The 21414-nt window shown below is 46.6% G+C and overlaps 1 protein-coding gene and 1 pseudogene across 1 annotated transcript in view; both read left to right on the forward strand.

Annotated features, from left to right (window-relative positions):
• Positions 1-831: 831 nt before the first annotated feature.
• Positions 832-21414, forward strand: part of LOC126106723 (insulin-like peptide receptor) — a 197825-nt gene continuing 177242 nt past the window's right edge. The window contains exons 1-2 of the mRNA XM_049913103.1: positions 832-1158; positions 14154-14452. Coding sequence (XP_049769060.1) covers positions 832-1158; positions 14154-14452 — 626 coding nt within the window. The remainder of the gene's footprint in view (positions 1159-14153; positions 14453-21414) is intronic.
• On the forward strand, positions 16099-16215 carry LOC126107097 (5S ribosomal RNA; annotated as a pseudogene).

A 21414-nucleotide genomic window follows, 5' to 3' on the forward strand; every position in this document is an offset into this window, starting at 1 on the left:
CAAGTGTTGGTGACAGTCAGATTCTCAATTTTGTAAAAACTTCAAATGACACGTGTGAAGCTGGCGTAGAGAGTACGTTAAACAGGCATTTCTAGATCGCTTATGGACTCTTCTATCGTAAGGCAGAAAATCTAGGCATTTACAATAGTAATCCACGCTTGTGAAGCGTTACATTGTTGTACGTAAATGGGCTACCATTGTCGTTTCCTTAAAGACGCTAGCTGGAGTTCAAAGCGATGGACATTGCTAGTGTCCTGGTGACGGAAGAGCGATCTTAAGAAAACATTCGAGAGTTATCACGAGTAGCGAAAACAGGTTGCCCATATGAAAATTACAACTGTCTCTTCCCAGATGGTACGGTAGCATATATTTCCATTTTTCTTGCAGAGATGTTCCATCATAAGACAAAAAATTCCAGGCTTCGACAGTAGCTACTGTAACTTGTGAAAAATAACTACCCTGTTTTCTAAAACTGGGCCAACATTGGCGTTTCGTCAAGGATACCATCAGGGATCAGAGTGACAAGTATTTTCAGTGCCCTTCTAGGACGTTAGCATTACGAGCCACCTCCGAAGGCTTCGTCACGACTAACGAAAGCGTGTAAAATTAGACCTAATTGTATACATGTAAATTATCTTTTGTCACACTCTAAGCGACACGTGACACCCGAAAGAAAAGACAGAAACACTCTCGACAGATCAAACCCACGTATAGCTACAACTTTCATTCGGGACAGCCCTAACCACACACGTACGGGAAGTAGTCAGGTCCCGACGGCCTGGGTAAGTTCTGTACGAGTCGCAGATTCCTCGCCCAGCTAAAAGTGCGACTATGAGGAGGGACTGGAGCGCGTGCCTAGTGCGTGAGACAAGCTGGGCGATGCTTGTGGTGGGGGTGGTGGTGCTGCTGCGGGCGGGCGCCACCCCGGAGCCTCCGCCCCCGCCGCCCCCGACGCTGCCCCCGACGCCGGCGCCGACGCTGCCCGCGCCGCTGACCAACCACACGGGCATCTGCGGCAGCGTGGACGCGCGCAACAACGTCACCGAACTCAAGCGCAAGCTGCAGGGCTGCCGCGTCATCGAGGGCTTCCTGCACGTCGTGCTCATGGACAACACCAACGAGACCAGCTTCCTCAACGTCAGCTTCCCCGAGCTCAGGGTGGGTGCGGCTATTCGCCTTATGCCTAGTTTGCACGACGACGCTGGGTTGCACGCAACTTAAACTACTCCCAACTTTTTTTTTCCTTTATTGAATTTCGATTCCCCCCCGAAGGGGGCGGGCTGGCAGCAGCTTATTACGCTGCTCTGCAGCCTACAGACTTTTTAAAAACGTAAGAATAAGAAAAGAAACAATAAAAACAGGCGATAAAACGGTGACTTAAATTGTAAAACGGCGGAAAATTGTGGAAAGTTAAAACATAAAGCAAAGGGTTGGCAAAGCTAATAAAATACACAGGAAGCAGACAGGTAACATAGTAGACAGACAATTAAAAAAACATAGCGACAGTGTGGTTTCTGTTCGCAAGAGATATAAAAAGCGCACCCAGCGACAGTATTATGTCGTTCGCAACACTTTGGAAAAGACACACAACACTGAACACTCACTGGAAACACTTCACGAAAATGTCGGCACAAAGATGACACACCATAGCCAAGGGCAGATGGGGGGGGGAGGACCTGGACAGGCGGGGGGGGGGGGGGAAACAAGGAGGGAGGAGAGTAAAAACGAAAGGGGGGGAACCAAAGGCGCGAGAGGACTCATAAGGGGGGGGGGAGGGGCAGGGCAGACGTGAAGGGAATGGGAAAAGGCAGAGGAGGGAAATGCAAAAGGACTCGAGGGAGAGAAGGGGGGCAGAGAGAGGGTAGGTGGGGAAAAAAGAGGATGGAAGGGGGCGGAGAGGGAACCCAGGAAAAAGACGGAGGAAAGGAGGGGAGGTGAGGAACAGAGTTGATAGGAGTGATAAATGGAGGGCATCATCTGGGAGGGGGAGTTGATGGAAGCCACCTTGGGAAAGGAGATGAAGTGTGTAGAGATGGAGGGTAGGGGGGACACAACAGTGAAGGCGTGGCAGGGGGCGGGGATGGGAGAGGAGAGGAGCAACCAGGGGGTGAGGGGGATCAAGGTGGTGGGAGGTGTAGTATGCTTTCTTTTTTTTTTTGTCTTTATTGAATTTCAATTCCCCCCCGACGGGGGCGGGCTGGCAGCAGCTTAGTATGCCGCTCTTCAGCCTACAGATTTTGCGAGAAAGTTCAAGAGAATAAATAATGAAAAACAGGCGATAAAATCGGAGACTTAAAGAGGAACATGGCGAAAAGAAATCGTGGAACTTAAAACAAACAACAGAGGGATGATGATGCTAATAAAATACATACGAAGCAGACAGGGAAAACAATAGACAGAAAATTAAAAAACACGGCGACAGTCTGGATTCTGTTCGCAGAAGACATAAAAGTCACACCTAGCGACAGCATGGTTTCTGTTCGCAACACGAGAAAGACAAACAACACTGAATAGTCACTGGAACACTGCACTAAAAAGTTGGCAAATGTGACATACCACAGTCGAGAGCAGGTGGGGGGAAACTGGACAGGAGATGGGAAAACAAAAAAGGGGGCAAAGGAGAGTAAAACCGAAGGGGGATATGCTTTCTTATGACCTGACTGATTTTACTACCGGAATTTCTAAACAATTATTGGGAGAGCAAGAATAAATACATTTCATTATTACGAACTTCTGTTCCTACACTTAATAACGGAAACTGCACTTCATATATATTGGGTGTACCATTGATAGTGACTGGGCCAAATATCTCACGAAATAAGCATCAAATGAAAAAACTACAGAGAACGAAACTCGTCTAGCTTGAAGGGGGAAACCAGATACCGCGATGATTGGCCCGCTAGATGGCGCTGCCATAGGTCAAACGGATATCAACTGCGTTTGTTTTAAACAGGAACCCCCATTTTATTACATATTCGTGTAGTACGTAAAGAAATATGAATGTTTTAGTTGGACCACTTTTTTCGCTTTGTGATAGGTGGCGCTGTGATAGACAAAAACGTATAAGTACGTGGTATCACGTAACACTTCGCCAGTGCGGACGGTATTTGCTTCGTGATACATTACCCGTGTTAGAATGGACCGTTTACCAATTGCGGAAAAGGTCGATATCGTGTTGATGTATGGCTATTGTGATCAAAATGCCCAACGGGCGCGTGCTATGTATCCTGCTCAGTACCCTGGACGACATCATCCAAGTGTCCGGACCGTCTGCCGGATAGTTACGTTATTTAAGGAAACAGGAAGTGCTCAAAAAAATGGTTCAAAGGGCTCTGAGCACTATGGGACTTAACTTCTGAGGTCATCAGTCCCCTAGAACTACTTAAACCTAACTAACCTAAGGACATCACACACATCCATGCCCGAGGCAGGATTCGAACCTGCGACCGCAGCGGTCGAACGGCTCCAGGCTGTAGCGCCTAGAACCGCTCGGCCACATGTGAAACGTCAACCACGACCTGCAACAAATGATGATGCCCAAGTAGGTGTTTTAGCTGCTGTCGCGGCTAATACGCACATCAGTAGCAGACAAACTGCGCGAGAATCGGGAATCTCAAAAACGTCGGTGTTGAGGATGCTACATCAACATCGATTGCACCCGTACCATATTTCTATGCACCAGGAATTGCATGGCGACAACTTTGAACGTCGTGTACAGTTCTGCCACTGGGCACAAGAGAAATTACAGGACGATGACAGATTTTTTGGACGCGTTCTATTTAGCGACGAAGCGTCATTCACCAACAGCGGTAACGTAAACCGGCATAATATGCACCACTGGGCAACGGAAAATCCACGATGGCTGCGACAAGTGGAACATCAGTACCTTGGCGGGTTAATGTATGGTGCGGCATTATGGGAGGAAGGATAATTGGCGCCCATTTTATCGATGGCAATCTAAATGGTGCAATGTATGCTGATTTCTTACGTAATGTTCTACCGATATTACTACAAGATGTTTCACTGCATGACAGAATGGCGATGTACTTCCAACATGATGGATGTCCGGCACATAGCTCACGTGCGGTTGAAGAGGTATTGAATACCAAATTTCATGACAGGTGGATTGGTCGTCGAAGCACCATAGCATGGCCCGCACGTTCACCGGATCTGACGTCCCCGGATTTCTTTCTGTGGGGAAAGTTGACGGATATTTGCTATCGTGATACACCGACAACGCCTGACAACATGCGTCAGCGCTTGGTCAAGGCATGTGCGAACAACACGGAAGGTGAACTACTCGCTGTTCAGAGGAATGCCGTTACACGTATTGTCAAATGCACTGAGGTTGACGGACATCATTTTGAGCATGTATTGTATTGATGTGGTATTAACAGGTAATCACGCTGTAACAGCATGCGTTCTCATCAATGATAAGTTCACAAAGGTACATGTATCACATTGTAAAAACCGAAATAAAATGTTGAAACGTACCTACGTTCTGTGTTTTAATTTAAAAAACCCACCTGTTACCAACTGTCCGTCTAAACCTGTGAGCCATACGTTTGTGACTATTACAGCGCCGTCTATCACAAAGCGAAAAAAGTGGTCCTCTTAAAACATGCATATTTCTTTACGTACTACACGAATATTAAATAAAAAATGGGGGTTCCTATTTTAAAAAACGCAGTTGAGCCCTCGTGAGTTCAAATCGATTTCTGAACTGAAGGAAACACTTCACGGCATTCACTTCAGAACTGCTACAAATTCGTCGGGCAATAGACCGCGCCGTTCGAACTGTCAACACAACTGGCACTGCTAAGAGCATCCTACGACTTCCACATCGCTGGCAACGGGTTATACACAATGCTGGTGACTACTTTGAAGGTCCATAAGACTTTGAAACACCTATTTACTTTGTATTAGCTGTAAATAAATAGTTGCCACTATTAAAGTTCCAACCCTCGTATAAGATTACCATCAACAAAAGCAAAACGAGGATAATGGAGTGTAAAGTAAATCAGGTGATGCTGAGGGAATTAGATTAGAAAATGAGACATTTAAATTAGTAGATCACTTTTGCTATTTGGCGAGCAAAATAACTGATGATGGTCGAAGTAGAAAGAATGGCTCTGAGCACTATGGGACTCAACATCTGCGGTCATCAGTCCCCTAGACTGAGAACTACTTAAACCTAAGGACACCACAAACATCCATGCCCGAGGCAGGATTCGAACCTGCGACCGTAGTGGTCGCGCGGTTTCGGACTGAAGCGCCTAAAACCGCTCGGCCACCACGGCCTGCGGTCGAAGTAGAGAAGATATAAAATGTAAACTGGCAATGGCAAGGAAAGCGTTTCTGAGGAAGAGAAATTTGTTAAAATTGAGTATAGATTTAAATGTCAGGAAGTCTTTTCTGAAGGATTTGTATGGCGTGCAGCCTTGTATGGAAGTGAAATATAGACGATAAATAGTTTAGACAAGAATAGAACAGAGGCTTTCGAAATGTGGTGCTGCAGAAGAATACTGAAGATTAGATGGATAGATCACGTAATTAACGAGGAGGTACTGAATAGAACTGGGGAGAAGAGGAATTTGTGGTACAACTTGACTGGAAGAATGGATCGGCTGGCAGGACATGTTCTGAGGCATCAAGGGATCACCAGTTTAGTATTGGAGGGCAGCGTGGAGGGTAAAAATCGTAGAGGAAGACCAGGAGATGAATACACTAAGCAGATTCAGATGGATGTAGGTTGCCGTAGGTACTTCGAGATGAAGAAGCTTGCACAGGATAGAGTAACATGGAGAGCTGCATCAAACCAGTCTCTGTACTGAAGTCTACAACAACACACATTAATAAGCTTTTGGCGTTGCGATTTTTTCTGTCAGTTTATGAGATTAGTTATACTTTCTGTATGAAATATCGTTCCTGGGATAAAATAATAAATTTAACAATCCAACGTTACATCTTAAGTGAGAATCTTCCAGATTATTTATCAGAAATGACAACTAAATGTCAAGTGAATTTGTCAGGACACTTCTGAAGCACACCAGGGAGTAAACCAACAGTCACTTAAGTTACCAGACAAACGACAGGATGATTACTTTCAGTCAGTCGCTTGGGTGAACTAGCTAGCAGCTGAGAAGTTCGCCTTTCCAAGACGCGCCGAAGTCTCCTTCTACCTCACAGACTGGCAGCCACAATATAGGGAGGATCCTCAAAGATTTTGATCTAAAGCACAGTTACGAATAATATCCAGGCTCACCGACGGTAACTCAAACTTCGTAAATAAATAGCAGGGGAATTATTTTGACGGCCCCTCTCTTCGGTAGCAGTCGTAATGACTTTTTCCATCAGACTGAGAAACTGATTCGTCAGATGCGGTTCACGTCTTTTTATTTTCCAGAATCACCCGCCGTTGCGCCGTGAACTTTATGAGGAGATGGCCCTTTTCATTTGATCATTATGAATTTTAGTTTTTCATATAGTATTCTTCCATGGGCACGACATAACGTTTCAAATCAAGTAGGCGAAGTGGGCTTTCGAGCCCACTCGTACATTAATAGTGAAACGTCCCCTTTGAAAAATTAAGAATGATAGTGCTGGAAAAACTCTTACGCTATTTGATACAGGAACAGCTGAGTAAAACTCAACGTACTCAGACAGCTTTCTATTTACGTATTCTGATCATCATTAAACTGACACACAACATTTTTTCAACGCAACGCAATCTCACTTTCAATAATCCCTACAAAACAATGGCCCTGACTAACAATAATCTATGCCTCTCATGAATCACTTACCCCACAAATATCTTCGATACTCGAACTACTGCAATACAGCTAGCGCCAATACTGCCAGCTAAATAAAGGCACTAACTACTGATGGGCATGGTTAGCAAATGAAAGATTTTGACAGAGAACAAGCAATTTATTTACCTTAATGGCATTCAAAAGTCATAATATATATATAATTTTGTGACATCGAATTAAACAAATTTCCTTTTTCTGACGGACACACGTCCAGATCGTGCTCTCATAGTAACCTCTCAAAAGTCTAGCATCTCTCTCCCCACATCCACCACTGCTGGCGGCTCACCTTGTAATGGTCGCCTGGTCGTAGATATTGCTAATTGCTATAATCGCACTATTTCACTCCCATTTACGGAGCTTGTTAGCACTTGATGTTAGGTTGGCGCCATTAAAATGCATTGTGTTGTGGTAATCGCTGCTACTTGCTGGATCGCTGCCGTGTCTCGATGCTGATGCTGGCTCTAAATCTGGTTGTCTAGGGTTAAAAACATGAGGTCCCGTGTTTTTATGTGCTTTTGATGATAAAGAACGAGCGAAAGCAACAAATATGTAAACTTCAAATATTTATTACTCTGGTGGCCATCTTAATTCCACTGTCCACCAAAGACCATGACACAACACAAAGTAGTATTTTCTTTACATGTTCTTTGCATTGTTTATCCACCTCAAACAATAACACACAAACACACTTTACCAAAGTGACATTCCGACTGCCTCCCGACCGTTCTTGCTGCTTGTATTTATAACATTGTCAAAGAACTACTAAAAAGAAATATAGTTTACAAGTCACATGTACATCTCTTATCATAATTTGTGCAGAAAAGTTATTAATTTGCATCGAGTGACATAATTTAACATGTTATTAAAATGACAGACAGATTTGTTGACTTGACAGAATAATTCTTTGTTACAAAAAGGCCGTTTTTTAGAAGTTTGTCAATTGACTTCTCTAATTTGCATAAATAAGTAAATAACATGAATTATTAAGAATTACATTGGTTTTCGTCTAAAATAGGATTGATTACGTGAATACTGAGTGAAAACGCTCCTAGTGAACAAATAGGTTTCACTGGGTGATTTTTATTTAAGGAGATCCAAAATACCTAAGTTGGCCACTATTTTTCGTACTTCATATTAATTATTTAAGATGAACTTAGTGTTTTTACATGATGACATTTGCTGTATCAGTGATCAAGTGATATAAACTTTTGTGTGGGTCAGTTACTCAGTATAATTTAATGGTTTGACTGTTTATGCAGACATGTTATGCAATCATTGTTAACATACACAATAACTTTTCTATAATCATAGATACTCGTTAAACTGGTTGAATTTGGAGGGTATCACATACTTCGATACAGTAAAGCCTTTAATATGTTCTGTTACAACCTCCAACTGCACAACGCTACGCGCTGTTCACATCCAACTGCCCAACACTACACTAGCGAATATTCCAGCAACGAGTCCAACCAGCCACAGACTGCACACAGTGCAGTCAGCGATTTTCATACTGAGCACTACGTGGCGTTACCAACATAAAAACCTAAACAGCCTACTTACAATAGGACCGGCGAGTATGTGCACAGGAAATCCGGTCCGTGCGTCTGCTAGCACAAAGGGGAAAGCACCTTGCATGAGCACAAGAAAAATGGAACACAAAACGCGGACAGCATTGTATGTATTGTTCGAAAAATGTCTTCATTAAAAGAAACCTCTATTCGGTCTGCAACTATCAAAATAACGAGTAGTGTCATATATCTGTAGTGATTACAATATAACCGCAGATATTGCTTTGTCAGTGAAAGCCAAATGCGTCTGATGAACGGCCGTGTCGAAATGCAGTGTCCTTCGGACGGAAGGGAACCAAAATATCGCCAGCAGGCCCACCAAGCTGACTGTGGGAAGAAGTTTATCACACAGTGCTGTGGAAATGGCGACGACTGTTTTGCAGGTAGTCCCTCATTTTTTCATGCTAGCGAAGACTTTAGGGTGCCTGAAACTTTATATGGGAATTAACACAATGCATATGTTAAAACAGACTACTAAGTTAAAAAGTACTGTCCTTGTGGCTGAATATGACCCACAAGGGCCGGCCGCTGTGGTCGAGCGATTCTAGGCGCTTCAGTCCGGAACCACGCGGCTGCTACGGTCGCATGTTCGAATCCTGCCTCGGGCATGGATGTGTGTGATGTCCTTAGGTTTAATTAGTTCTAAGTTCTAGGGGACTGATGACCTCAGAAGTTATGTCCCATAGTGCTCAGAGCCATTTGAACCATTTTGAACTCACAAGGAATTACTTGCGTGTGAAATCGCAAGTTCAATCTTGCTCATTTGGAGCTGTTGTTTTAACAGTTATGCTGCGAAAAATGTTAGCTGGTAATGGCTCAGACTGTGTATCGGGAGTGCGACAGAAATGACTGTCTAGGAGGTGCAGAGGTCAATCTTCTGTGAAATATAACTATTAAACTTCAAAAATTGACATCATCGACATTCAAGAACTGTTCAAATCAAATCATTAACTTTGAAACGTCCCCTTAGAAAAATTATACAAGACTGTGCTTAAACTGACTCACAATATTTCTAGAGCAACGCAATCTGACTTTTAAAAATCCCTACAAAAGAATGGCCCTGACTAACATTAACCTGTACCTTTCACAAATCACTTACCTCACCAAAAATCTTCGTTACTCGAACTACTGCAATACAGCGAGCGCCACTACTGCCAGCTAAATAAAAGATTCAAACTACTGAAGGGACTAACTACTGATAGGCATAGTTAGCAAATGAAAGACTTTAATAGAGAACAAACAATGTATTTACCTCAATAGTGTTCAAAAGTCATAATGTATATAGCAGTTCATGATATCCAGTATTGCAAATTTCAAAACTCCGCCATCTCTCTCCTCACATCCACCACTGCTGGCGGCTCACCTCCAACTGCGCAACGCTACGCGCTGTTCGCATCCAGCTGCCCAACACTACAATGGCTGACAACAATGCAAACTGGCCACAGACTGCACACAGCACAGCCAGTGATTTTCATACAGAGCGGTAGGTGGCGGTGGCGTCACCAATATAAGAACCTAAACAGCCTACTTACAACTTGCACCATGAACACCGAGTCAAGCGCGCCACAGTGGCCATAAAAGTTGGCATCGTCAAGATCGAAGGCGAACTACTTGGGGGATGCAAACCGTGCAGGACCTTCAGCTAGGTATCCACTCTTAAAGAACGCATATGGAATCGTACTGGTGTACCGGGGTAATGAGAAGTGATGGAATGTGATAGGACGCTGAATGCGAAACTGTCTATCTTGGAGCTTATGGTGTAACTCGGTCAAGTAGTTTTCTAAATGTTTGGTAACAACGCTGTCACCTGTACATGTTTTGTAAAAACATTTATATAGATTTATACACTGTGTGTATAAAAACATATATAGTTTATGTATGATAATTAAATCGACACCCTAGCTGCAAACAGGCGTTGATATACACCGTTGGGGAGATGGTGAAAATGTATGCCCGACTGGGACTCGAACCCGGGACCTCCTGCTTACATGGCAGACGCTCTATCCATCTGAGCCACTGAGGGCACAGAAGGGGGTGCGACTGCAGGGACTTAACCGCTGCACGCTCCCCGTGCGCCTAATAGATGTTTGCCCATCACATTCGTTACTCGTGGCAGATTAATCTACCAAGTCCCGTACGAGTTGGGGCATAGCGTGTGCGTTCGAACAAGAAGGTCAATGGCCGGGTAGCCATATTTTAACTATATATGAAGACAGTATCTGTTTCTGGAAGAACAGATACCATTGATGACCGTGCAGCTTCTCTAGAATGAAATGATAATTAAATCGACACCCTGGCTGCAAACAGGCGTTGATATACATCATTAGGGACATGCTGAAAATGTAAGCAGGAGATCACGGGTTCGAGTCCCGGTCGGGGCACGCATATTCAACATGTCCCGAATGATGTATATCAACGCCTGTTTGCAGCTAGAGGTCGATTTAATTATCATTTCATTCTAGAGAAGCTGCACGGTCATCAATGGTATCTGTTCTGTCGGCAACAGATACTACCTTCATATATATATATATATATATATATATATAATTTTATTATTCTGGATTTACAGCGTGAGTACATTTTTCCAGCACCTATTCTAGATTACAGTAAGTCACTAATTATTGTTCTCCACTCTTCTCTATTAGTCCATAAATCTTCAGGAATGTTGTTCTTCCTCATTGCTGACTGAACTCCCTGTTTCCATGTATCAGGTGGTCGTCCCCTTTTTCTTCTTCCAATTGGTACCCAGTCGATTATGCATTTTGGTAGCCTTTCCTGTTCCATTCGTCTGATGTGTCCATACCATTTAAGTTGTTTGTGCTCGATGAAATCAATAATTGAATTTTTACATTTCATCTTGTCTCTGATTACTTCATTTCTTATTCTTTCTCGTCTTGATATTCTTGCTGAACGTCTCCAGAAATCCATTTCTGTGGCTAATAATTTTGATTTCAGTTGCCATTTTGTTGTCCACACTTCTGAACCATATGTAATAATGCTCCTAACCATTGTTTTAAAAATCCTTATTTTGTTATCAGTTGTTATGTGTTTGTCCCAGAGAATTCCATTCAATAAAGATATTGTCGTCTTTCCAGAATTTATTCTTGATCTAATTTCTTTGTCCTGTTTCCCATCATTTGTAATTTTCACACCTAAATATTTATATTCCTCAGTAGCTGTTATTGTTCCCATCCCTTCTTCTAATATTAAGTCTCCATTCGCTCCACCAATTGCCATGTACTTTGTTTTATTCATGTTTACATTTAGACCTGATTTTTTATATTCTTGAATCAATTTTCTGGTCATATACTCTATGTCCTCATAGTCTTGGGCTATAATCAGTTGGTCATCTGCAAATTGTAACGAGTATATTGTTCTATCATTTATTGGTATTCCCATGGCGTGACATTTTTTCTTCCAATTCTGTAAAGTTACTTCTGTATATATTTTATACAATGTAGGTGAGATGCTACATCCTTGACGTAATCCTTTTGTGACTTGGAATCCATGTGATAGATATTTACCAATTTTTATTTTTGAAATAGAATTTTTATATAAATTTTGAATTATTGAATTATATATATATATATATATATATATATATATATATATATATATATATATATATATATATATATATATATATATAGCTTATGTCTTCCCAAATCTTTACGAAAGTAAGTGTACAATGCATTTCCCGCTAAAACTCAGAAAACATTCCCAGTACGATCAAGGGAGTTACATGCCGCGGTAGCTCTCTCTCCCTTATACAAGAAAAAGCTCCCGGTCGCACCTGAGGGGCGTGCTTTTGAAGATATAAGGGCCGGGATGTTTTACCCGCTAGAAATTTCGAGAGTACTCGAGAACATTCCAGAACATTCAGGAAGATTCCGAATGTTCGAGAACATCCCAGATCACTAAGGTTCACAATGCCCTCTGGAAAGAAAGCACATCACCTGGAGCTTTGTTACAGTCCACACAGTCGTCCCCATACACGCCACGCATCTTTCACTCACTTTATGCCCTTTGGCCCACAGATATCGAGCTAAACTTCGCTGTTCTCCACAAGCTGGTGGCAGTAACATGTGCGCCATGTTTGCCTCGTAGTTGAGGCTTCTCTCTCTACAAAATACTTTCCGTCGTGCAAACTTCAAACTGAAATGAGATTTTCACTCTGCAGCGGAGTGTGCACTGATATGAAACTTCCTGGCAGATTAAAACTGTGTGCCGGACCGAGACTCGAAATCGGGACCTTTGCCTTTCGCGGAAAAGTGCTCTGCCAACAGAGCTACCCAAGCACGACACACACCCCTTCCTCACAGCTTTACTTCTGCCAGTACCTCGTCTCCTACCTTTCAAACTTTACAGAAGCACTCCTGTAAACCTTGCAGAACTAGCACTCCTGAAAGAAAGGATATTGCGGAGACATGGCTTAGCCACAGCCGGGGGATGTTTCCAGAATGAGATTTTCACTCTGCAGCGGGGAGTGCACTGATATGAAACTTCCTGGCAGATTAAAACTGTGTGCCGGACCGAGACTCGAACTCGACACCTTTGCCTTTCGCGGGCAAGTGCTCTGCCAACTGAGCTACCCAAGCACGATACACACCCCGTCCTCACAGCTTTACTTCCGCCAGTACCTCGTCTCCTACCTTTCAAACTTTACAGAAGCTCTCCTGCGAACCTTGCAGAAGTAGCATTCCTGAAAGAAAGGATATGGCGGGCTTAGCCACAGCCTGGGGGACGTTTCCAGAACGAGATTTTCACTCTGCAGCGGAGTGTGCACTGATATGAAACTTCGTGGCAGATTAAAACTGTGTGCCGGACCGAGACTCGAACTCGGGACCTTTGCCTTTCGCGGGCAAGTGCTCTACCAACTGAGCTACCCAACCACGACTCACGCCCCCTCCTCACAGCTTTACTTCTGCCAGTACCTCGTCTCCTACCTTCCAAACTTTACAGAAGCTCTCCTGTGAACCTTGCAGAACTAGCACTCCTGAAAGAAAGGATATTGTGGGCTTAGCCACAGCCTGGGGGTGTTTCCAGAATGAGATTTTCACTCTGCAGCGGGGTGTGCGCTGATATGAAACTTCCTGGCAGATTAAAACTGTGTGCCGGACCGAGACTCGAACTCGACACCTTTGCCTTTCGCGGGCAAGTGCTCTGCCAACTGAGCTACCCAAGCACGATACACACCCCGTCCTCACAGCTTTACTTCTGCCAGTATCTCGTCTCCTACCTTTCAAACTTTACAGAAGCTCTCCTGCGAACCTTGCAGAACTAGCACTCCTGAAAGAAAGGATATTGTGGGCTTAGCCACAGCCTGGGGGACGTTTCCAGAATGAGATTCTCACTCTGCAGCGGGGTGTGCGCTGATATGAAACTTCCTGGCAGATTAAAACTGTATGCCGGACCGAGACTCGAACTCGGGACCTTTGCCTTTCGTGGGCAAGTGCTCTACCAACAGAGCTACCCAAGCACGACTCACGCTTTACTTCTGCCAGTATCTCGTCTCCTACCTTCCCAACTTTACAGAAGTTTCAAACTTCAAACTATTTCGTGGTGAAATTGTAACATTCCAGCTGCAATACCATGGGAGAGATCCTCCTGTACATCACTGTGTCACAGCCTTTTTAACCCGAGCACTTCGTTCTTGGTCTTACTGCGAATCCTGTACAGCCCCTCAAGTTTTACCAGCGGGGTTCTGGACCACCCTGTACTCGGACTGCTGAGGCAGATGGTGTGGTGACGCTGTGCTGTTGTGTTCCGGCAGGAGATCACCAGCTACCTGCTGGTGCACCGCGTGAAGGGCCTGCAGTCGCTGGGCGCGCTGTTCCCCAACCTGGCGGTGATCCGCGGCCAGGTGCTCTGGGTGGACCACGGCTACATCCGCTACTCGCTCATGGTCTACCAGCTGGAGGACCTCAAGGAGGTGGCGCTGGCCTCGCTGACCAGCGTGCTGCGCGGCGCCGTGCGCATCGGCAAGGTGCCGCAGCTGTGCTACGCCCACACCGTCGACTGGGAGGCCATCGTCGCCTCCAAGGAGATCTACATTGACGCTCCGGAGTGCGGGTGAGTACGTCACGTCGTGTACGCTGAGGCGACGCGCTCATGGCCCACCTCCTAACATCGCGTCAGACCTCGTTTTGCCTGGCGTAGCGCAGCAGCTCAACGTGGCGTGGACTCAACAAGCCATTGGAAGTCCCCTGCAGGCATGTTGAGCCATGCTGCTCTATAGTAGTCCGTTACTGCGAATACATAGAAAGAAGGATCCTTTATTGTATGATTATACACTCCTGGAAATGGAAAAAAGGACACATTGACACCGGTGTGTCAGACCCACCATACTTGCTCCGGACACTGCGAGAGGGCTGTACAAGCAATGATCACACGCACGGCACAGCGGACACACCAGGAACCGCGGTGTAGGCCGTCGAATGGCGCTAGCTGCGCAGCATTTGTGCACCGACGCCGTCAGTGTCAGCCAGTTTGCCGTGGCATACGGAACTCCATCGCAGTCTTTAACACTGGTAGCATGCCGCGACAGCGTGGACGTCAACCGTATGTGCAGTTGACGGACTTTGAGCGAGGGCGTGTAGTGGGCATGCGGGAGGCCGGGTGGACGTACCGCCGAATTGCTCAACACGTGGGGCGTGAGGTCTCCACAGTACATCGATGTTGTCGCCAGTGGTCGGCGGAAGGTGCACGTGCCCGTCGACCTGGGACCGGACCGCAGCGACGCACGGATGCGCGCCAAGACCGTAGGATCCTACGCAGTGCCGTAGGGGACCGCACCGCCACTTCCCAGCAAATTAGGGGCACTGTTGCTCCTGGGGTATCGGCGAGGACCATTCGCAACCGTCTCCATGAAGCTGGGCTACGGTCCCGCACACCGTTAGGCCGTCTTCCGCTCACGCCCCAACATCGTGCAACCCGCCTCCAGTGGTGTCGCGACAGGCGTGAATGGAGGGACGAATGGAGACGTGTCGTCTTCAGCGATGAGAGTCGCTTCTGCCTTGGTGCCAATGATGGTCGTATGCGTGTTTGGCGCCGTGCAGGTGAGCGCCACAATCAGGACTGCATACGACCGAGGCACACAGGGCCAACACCCGGCATCATGGTGTGGGGAGCGATCTCCTACACTGGCCGTACACCACTGGTGATCGTCGAGGGGACACTGAATAGTGCACGGTACATCCAAACCGTCATCGAACCCATCGTTCTACCATTCCTAGACCGGCAAGGGAACTTGCTGTTCCAACAGGACAATGCACGTCCGCATGTATCCCGTGCCACCCAACGTGCTCTAGAACGTGTAAGTCAACTACCCTGGCCAGCAAGATCTCCGGATCTGTCCCCCATTGAGCATGTTTGGGACTGGATGAAGCGTCGTCTCACGCGGTCTGCACGTCCAGCACGAACGCTGGTCCAACTGAGGCGCCAGGTGGAAATGGCATGGCAAGCCGTTCCACAGGACTACATCCTGCATCTCTACGATCGTCTCCATGGGAGCCTGCATTGCTGCGAAAGGTGGATATACACTGTACTAGTGCCGACATTGTGCATGCTCTGTTGCCTGTGTCTATGTGCCTGTGGTTCTGTCAGTGTGATCATGTGATGTATCTGACCCCAGGAATGTGTCAATAAAGTTTTCCCTTCCTGGGACAAGGAATTCACGGTGTTCTTATTTCAATTTCCAGGAGTGTATTATAGCGGAGGGCAACGGCCTTGCCGCAGTGGATACACCGGTTCCCGTGAGATCACCGAAGTTAAGCGCTGTCGGGCGTGGCCGGCACTTGGATGGGTGACCATCCAGCCGCCATGCGCTGTTGCCATTTTTCGGGGTGTACTCAGCCTCGTGATGCCAATTGAGGAGCTACTCGACCGAATAGTAGCGGCTCCGGTCAAAGAAAACCATCATAACGACCGGGAGAGCGGTGCGCTTACCACACGCCCCTCCTATCCGCATCCTCAACTCAGGATGACACGGCGGTCGGATGGGCCCGATGGGCCATTTGTGGCCTGAAGACGGAGTTTCTTCTTCTTCTTCTATTATAGCGGAACAAACACTGGTAGCAGTTGTGAATTTATGGAGGATTTTGAAGAGAGAGCGCTTGAATCAGCTGTCCTGAAGCCAACAGTTTTTGGCGGTATGTGGATGACACTTTCATAGTGTGGCCTCATGGAGAAGATAAATTAATGTCTACTTCACCTCAACTCCATTCATAGCAACATCCTGTTCACCATGTAAATAGAGAAAGATGGTTGTTTGCCTTTCTAGGATGTCCTGGTTCGAAGGAAGAATGATGGTTCTCTAGGGCATTCAGTTTACCGGAAACCCAATCATACTGATTTGTACCTGCAAGCATCGAGTTGCCATCATCCATCGCAAACCATGAGTTCGATTAAAACACTTGTTCATAGAGCACATACTGTCTCAGATCTAGATAGCTTATCTCAAGAACTCGCCCATCTACATACAGTATTCAGCGAAAATGGGTGTTCCATCCGGCAGATTAACAGTGCACTAACAGTTAAAACTAAGAAGCAGGAAGTGAATAAAGAGGAGAACATGCCGGAACAATCTTTAGCTTTTCTTCCTTTCGCTGGCAACACTTCGTTTAAAATAGCAAGAATTCTCCGAAAATTTCAGGTAAAAGTGGTTTTCCGCCCACCGTCGAAGATTGCGGACCTTGTGGAATCAGTTAAGGACAATCCGCTACTACGAAAGGCCGGAATTTACAAGATACCGTGCCAATGTGGTACGGCTTACATAGGTCAAACCACACGCACCGTGAAAGAACGCTGCACTGAACATCAACGTTACACCCGCCTTTTGCAGCCAAGCAAGTCCGCTATTGCTGAACATTGTATTTCTACTGGACATTCAATGGAGTATGAGAAAACAATGATTTTGTCCACAGCAACGTCTTTCTGGGACTCCATTATTAAAGAATCCGTAGAAATACGACTTGCGGAAAATTTGTTACACCGTGACAGCGGCTACCAGCTGGACAGTGCATGGAATCCCGTCATCTCCACGATTTGCTCAAATCGAAGACGACAGAGTGCGTCGACGGCCGCGGCAAACAGCAACGCAGAGGGCGACTGAGTTCCGCTATTCCACCAGCGAGGCCGCTGCCGGCGGGCAGTGTTGGTTCAACTATCAAGATTTCGACGCATGCGCAGAATAGTTACAGTACGCTATATATTGCGGAGCGGAGAACGTTATCGCCAGTCTGCGACGGCTCACCTGAAGATGACTGGCAGGTGCCCAGTTGAAATATCGTGCGAGGTATTGAACGACGACCGGCTGCAAGCCCGAAATTTGTTTGAACTGGCAGCAGTTACTTCTGTAAAATATCTGGGAGTATGCGTGCGGAACGATTTGAAGTGGAATGATCATATGAAATTAATTGTTGGTAAGGCGGGTGCCAGGTTGAGATTCATTGGGAGAGTCCTTAGAAAATGTAGTCCATCAACAAAGGAGGTGGCTTACAAAACACTCGTTCGACCTATACTTGAGTATTGCTCATCAGTGTGGGATCCGTACCAGGTCGGGTAGCCGGAGGAGATAGAGAAGATCCAAAGAAGAGCGGCGCGTTTCGTCACAGGGTCATTTGGTAAGCGTGATAGCGTTACGGAGATGTTTAGCAAACTCAAGTGGCAGACTCTGCAAGAGAGGCGCTCTGCATCGTGGTGTAGCTTGCTGTCCAGGTTTCTTATGTATCTAACCGATATGGTCCCGAAAGGAGAAGTGCTGCATGCGATGTCGAGCTGTTAGTAAATGCACTTGCCGCTGCTGTAGCCCATTAACGACAAATTTCACCGCACTGTCCTGACGAATACGCTTCTCGTCTCGACCCACACTGATTTCTGCGTTTATTTCACGCAGAGTTGCTTGTCTGTTAGCACTGACAACCAAGCCAACGCCCCTCCTCTCTGTCGTTAAGCGAAGTCCATTGGCCACTGTATTGTCCGTGGTGATGGGTAATGCCTGAAATTTTATTTTCTCGGCACACTCTTAACACTGCGGATTTCGGAAAATGGAAATCCCTAACAATTTCCGAAATGGAGTGCCCCATGCCTCTATCTGCAACTAGCATTCACAGTTAATTCTAGTCGTTCAGCCATAAGCACTTCGGACAATTTTTCTCATTAATCACCCGAGTACGTATTGCAGCTCCTCTAATGCGATCCCCTTTTACACCTCGTTTATGCGACACTATCGCCATCTGTATTTGTGCGTATCGGTGTCGTATGCGTTTTGTCACCTCAGTATATTACGTTAGTAGGCGCCACATTTGGTTGCTTGTAGCAGGATGAAGACAAAGTCCAGTCCACCTAGATCTCGACCTGAACAGTGTGTCTACATGGAGCAGTTTTCACGTGACGTTGTGTTCATAAACTCATGAAATATTACCAACATCTTTATAAGATCACACTGATTGCTTTGGGGTTAAGGACCTGGGTTAAAGGTGGTAGAACTTTAATATACACTCCTGGAAACTGAAATAAGAACACCGTGAATTCATTGTCCCAGGAAGGGGAAACTTTATTGACACATTCCTGGGGTCAGATACATCACATGATCACACTGACAGAACCACAGGCACATAGACACAGGCAACAGAGCATGCACAATGTCGGCACTAGTACAGTGTATATCCACCTTTCGCAGCAATGCAGGCTGCTATTCTCCCATGGAGACGATCGTAGAGATGCTGGATGTAGTCCTGTGGAACGGCTTGCCATGCCATTTCCACCTGGCGCCTCAGTTGGACCAGCGTTCGTGCTGGACGTGCAGACCGCGTGAGACGACGCTTCATCCAGTCCCAAACATGCTCAATGGGGGACAGATCCGGAGATCTTGCTGGCCAGGGTAGTTGACTTACACCTTCTAGAGCACGTTGGGTGGCACGGGATACATGCGGACGTGCATTGTCCTGTTGGAACAGCAAGTTCCCTTGCCGGTCTAGGAATGGTAGAACGATGGGTTCGATGACGGTTTGGATGTGCCGTGCACTATTCAGTGTCCCCTCGACGATCACCAGTGGTGTACGGCCAGTGTAGGAGATCGCTCCCCACACCATGATGCCGGGTGTTGGCCCTGTGTGCCTCGGTCGTATGCAGTCCTGATTGTGGCGCTCACCTGCACGGCGCCAAACACGCATACGACTATCATTGGCACCAAGGCAGAAGCGACTCTCATCGCTGAAGACGACACGTCTCCATTCGTCCCTCCATTCACGCCTGTCGCGACACCACTGGAGGCGGGCTGCACGATGTTGGGGCGTGAGCGGAAGACGGCCTAACGGTGTGCGGGACCGTAGCCCAGCTTCATGGAGACGATTGCGAATGGTCCTCGCCGATACCCCAGGAGCAACAGTGTCCCTAATTTGCTGGGAAGTGGCGGTGCGGTCCCCTACGGCACTGCGTAGGATCCTACGGTCTTGGCGCGCATCCGTGCGTCGCTGCGGTCCGGTCCCAGGTCGACGGGCACGTGCACCTTCCGCCGACCACTGGCGACAACATCGATGTACTGTGGAAACCTCACGCCCCACGTGTTGAGCAATTCGGCGGTACGTCCACCCGGCCTCCCGCATGCCCACTATACGCCCTCGCTCAAAGTCCGTCAACTGCACATACGGTTGACGTCCACGCTGTCGCGGCATGCTACCAGTGTTAAAGACTGCGATGGAGCTCCGTATGCCACGGCAAACTGGCTGACACTGACGGCGGCGGTGCACAAATGCTGCGCAGCTAGCGCCATTCGACGGCCAACACCGCGGTTCCTGGTGTGTCCGCTGTGCCGTGCCTGTGATCATTGCTTGTACAGCCCTCTCGCAGTGTCCGGAGCAAGTATGGTGGGTCTGACACACCGGTGTCAATGTGTTCTTTTTTCCATTTCCAGGAGTGTATGAACCTCCACTGCTAACTTAGAGGAGGTGGAGAAAAATTTAGAAACACCAAGATAAATGCATGTCCGAAGATAAACGCAGACGCTAGCCAAGCATTCAGGATAGGCTGCTGTGTTCGACCATGAACAACACCTGTGCAATAATATTAATACGTTGCAAGTGTAAGTCGGGGATAGAACCGTTTTCTGTGCAAAGAAGGGTAGCTCGTTTCGTATTATCGTGCAAGAGGGGCGAGAGTGTCACTGATATGATACGCGAGTCGGGGTGACAGTCACTGAAACAAAGACGGTTTTCTTTGTCGCGAGATCTATCTACGAAATTTCAATCATCAACTTTCTCTTCCAATTGCGAAAATATTTTGTTGACACCCACCTAGGTAGGGAGAAATGATCATCATAATAAAATAAGAGAAATCAGAGGTCGAAAGGAAAGATTTAGGTGTTCCTTCTTCCCACGTGCCATTCGAGAGTGGAATGGTAGAGAAGTAGTATGAAAGTGGCCCGATGAACCCTCTGCCAGGCACTTAAGTCTGAATTGCAGAGTAACCATGTAGATGTAGATGTGGGTGCATTATGTTGGAGCCGCTGAATTTGAGTGTGGCCAAATTGTTGTTGCTCATATGTTGGGTGCTTCCGTAACCGAAGTAGCCGACGTGTTTGGTATTTCAAGACGCACAGTATCGAAGATTTCTACCACATACAGGGAAAGCGGGAAAAGATCACCCGCTAAGACACAATGCAGATATGTGTTGAGTGATGGTGACAGACGGTCGTTGAAGAGCATTGTGACGAAGAATAAGAGGACGACAGCTGCGAAACTCAGTGCAGAACTGAATGTCTCGCGAACCCTGTCAACACCAAAACAACACGAAGGGAGCTCCATAAGCTGGGAATTGGTGGGGGGGGTGGGGGGGGGGGCGAACTACAATTCCGAAATCAATCATCAGTGACGCAAATGCAGTTAACAGGAAAATGTGGTGGTGAAGCCATAAACCCTGGACTGTGGACTAATAGAAGAAAGTCATTTGGTGGGATTGAGACGTGGAACTTAGGGAAAGACAGGGTTCGGTTGTGGACAGGGCCTTTCTTAGTTACCGTTGGTTGCTCAGTTTAA

The sequence above is a fragment of the Schistocerca cancellata genome, chromosome 10, assembly GCF_023864275.1.
Source record: "Schistocerca cancellata isolate TAMUIC-IGC-003103 chromosome 10, iqSchCanc2.1, whole genome shotgun sequence".
Lineage (NCBI taxonomy): Eukaryota > Metazoa > Arthropoda > Insecta > Orthoptera > Acrididae > Schistocerca > Schistocerca cancellata.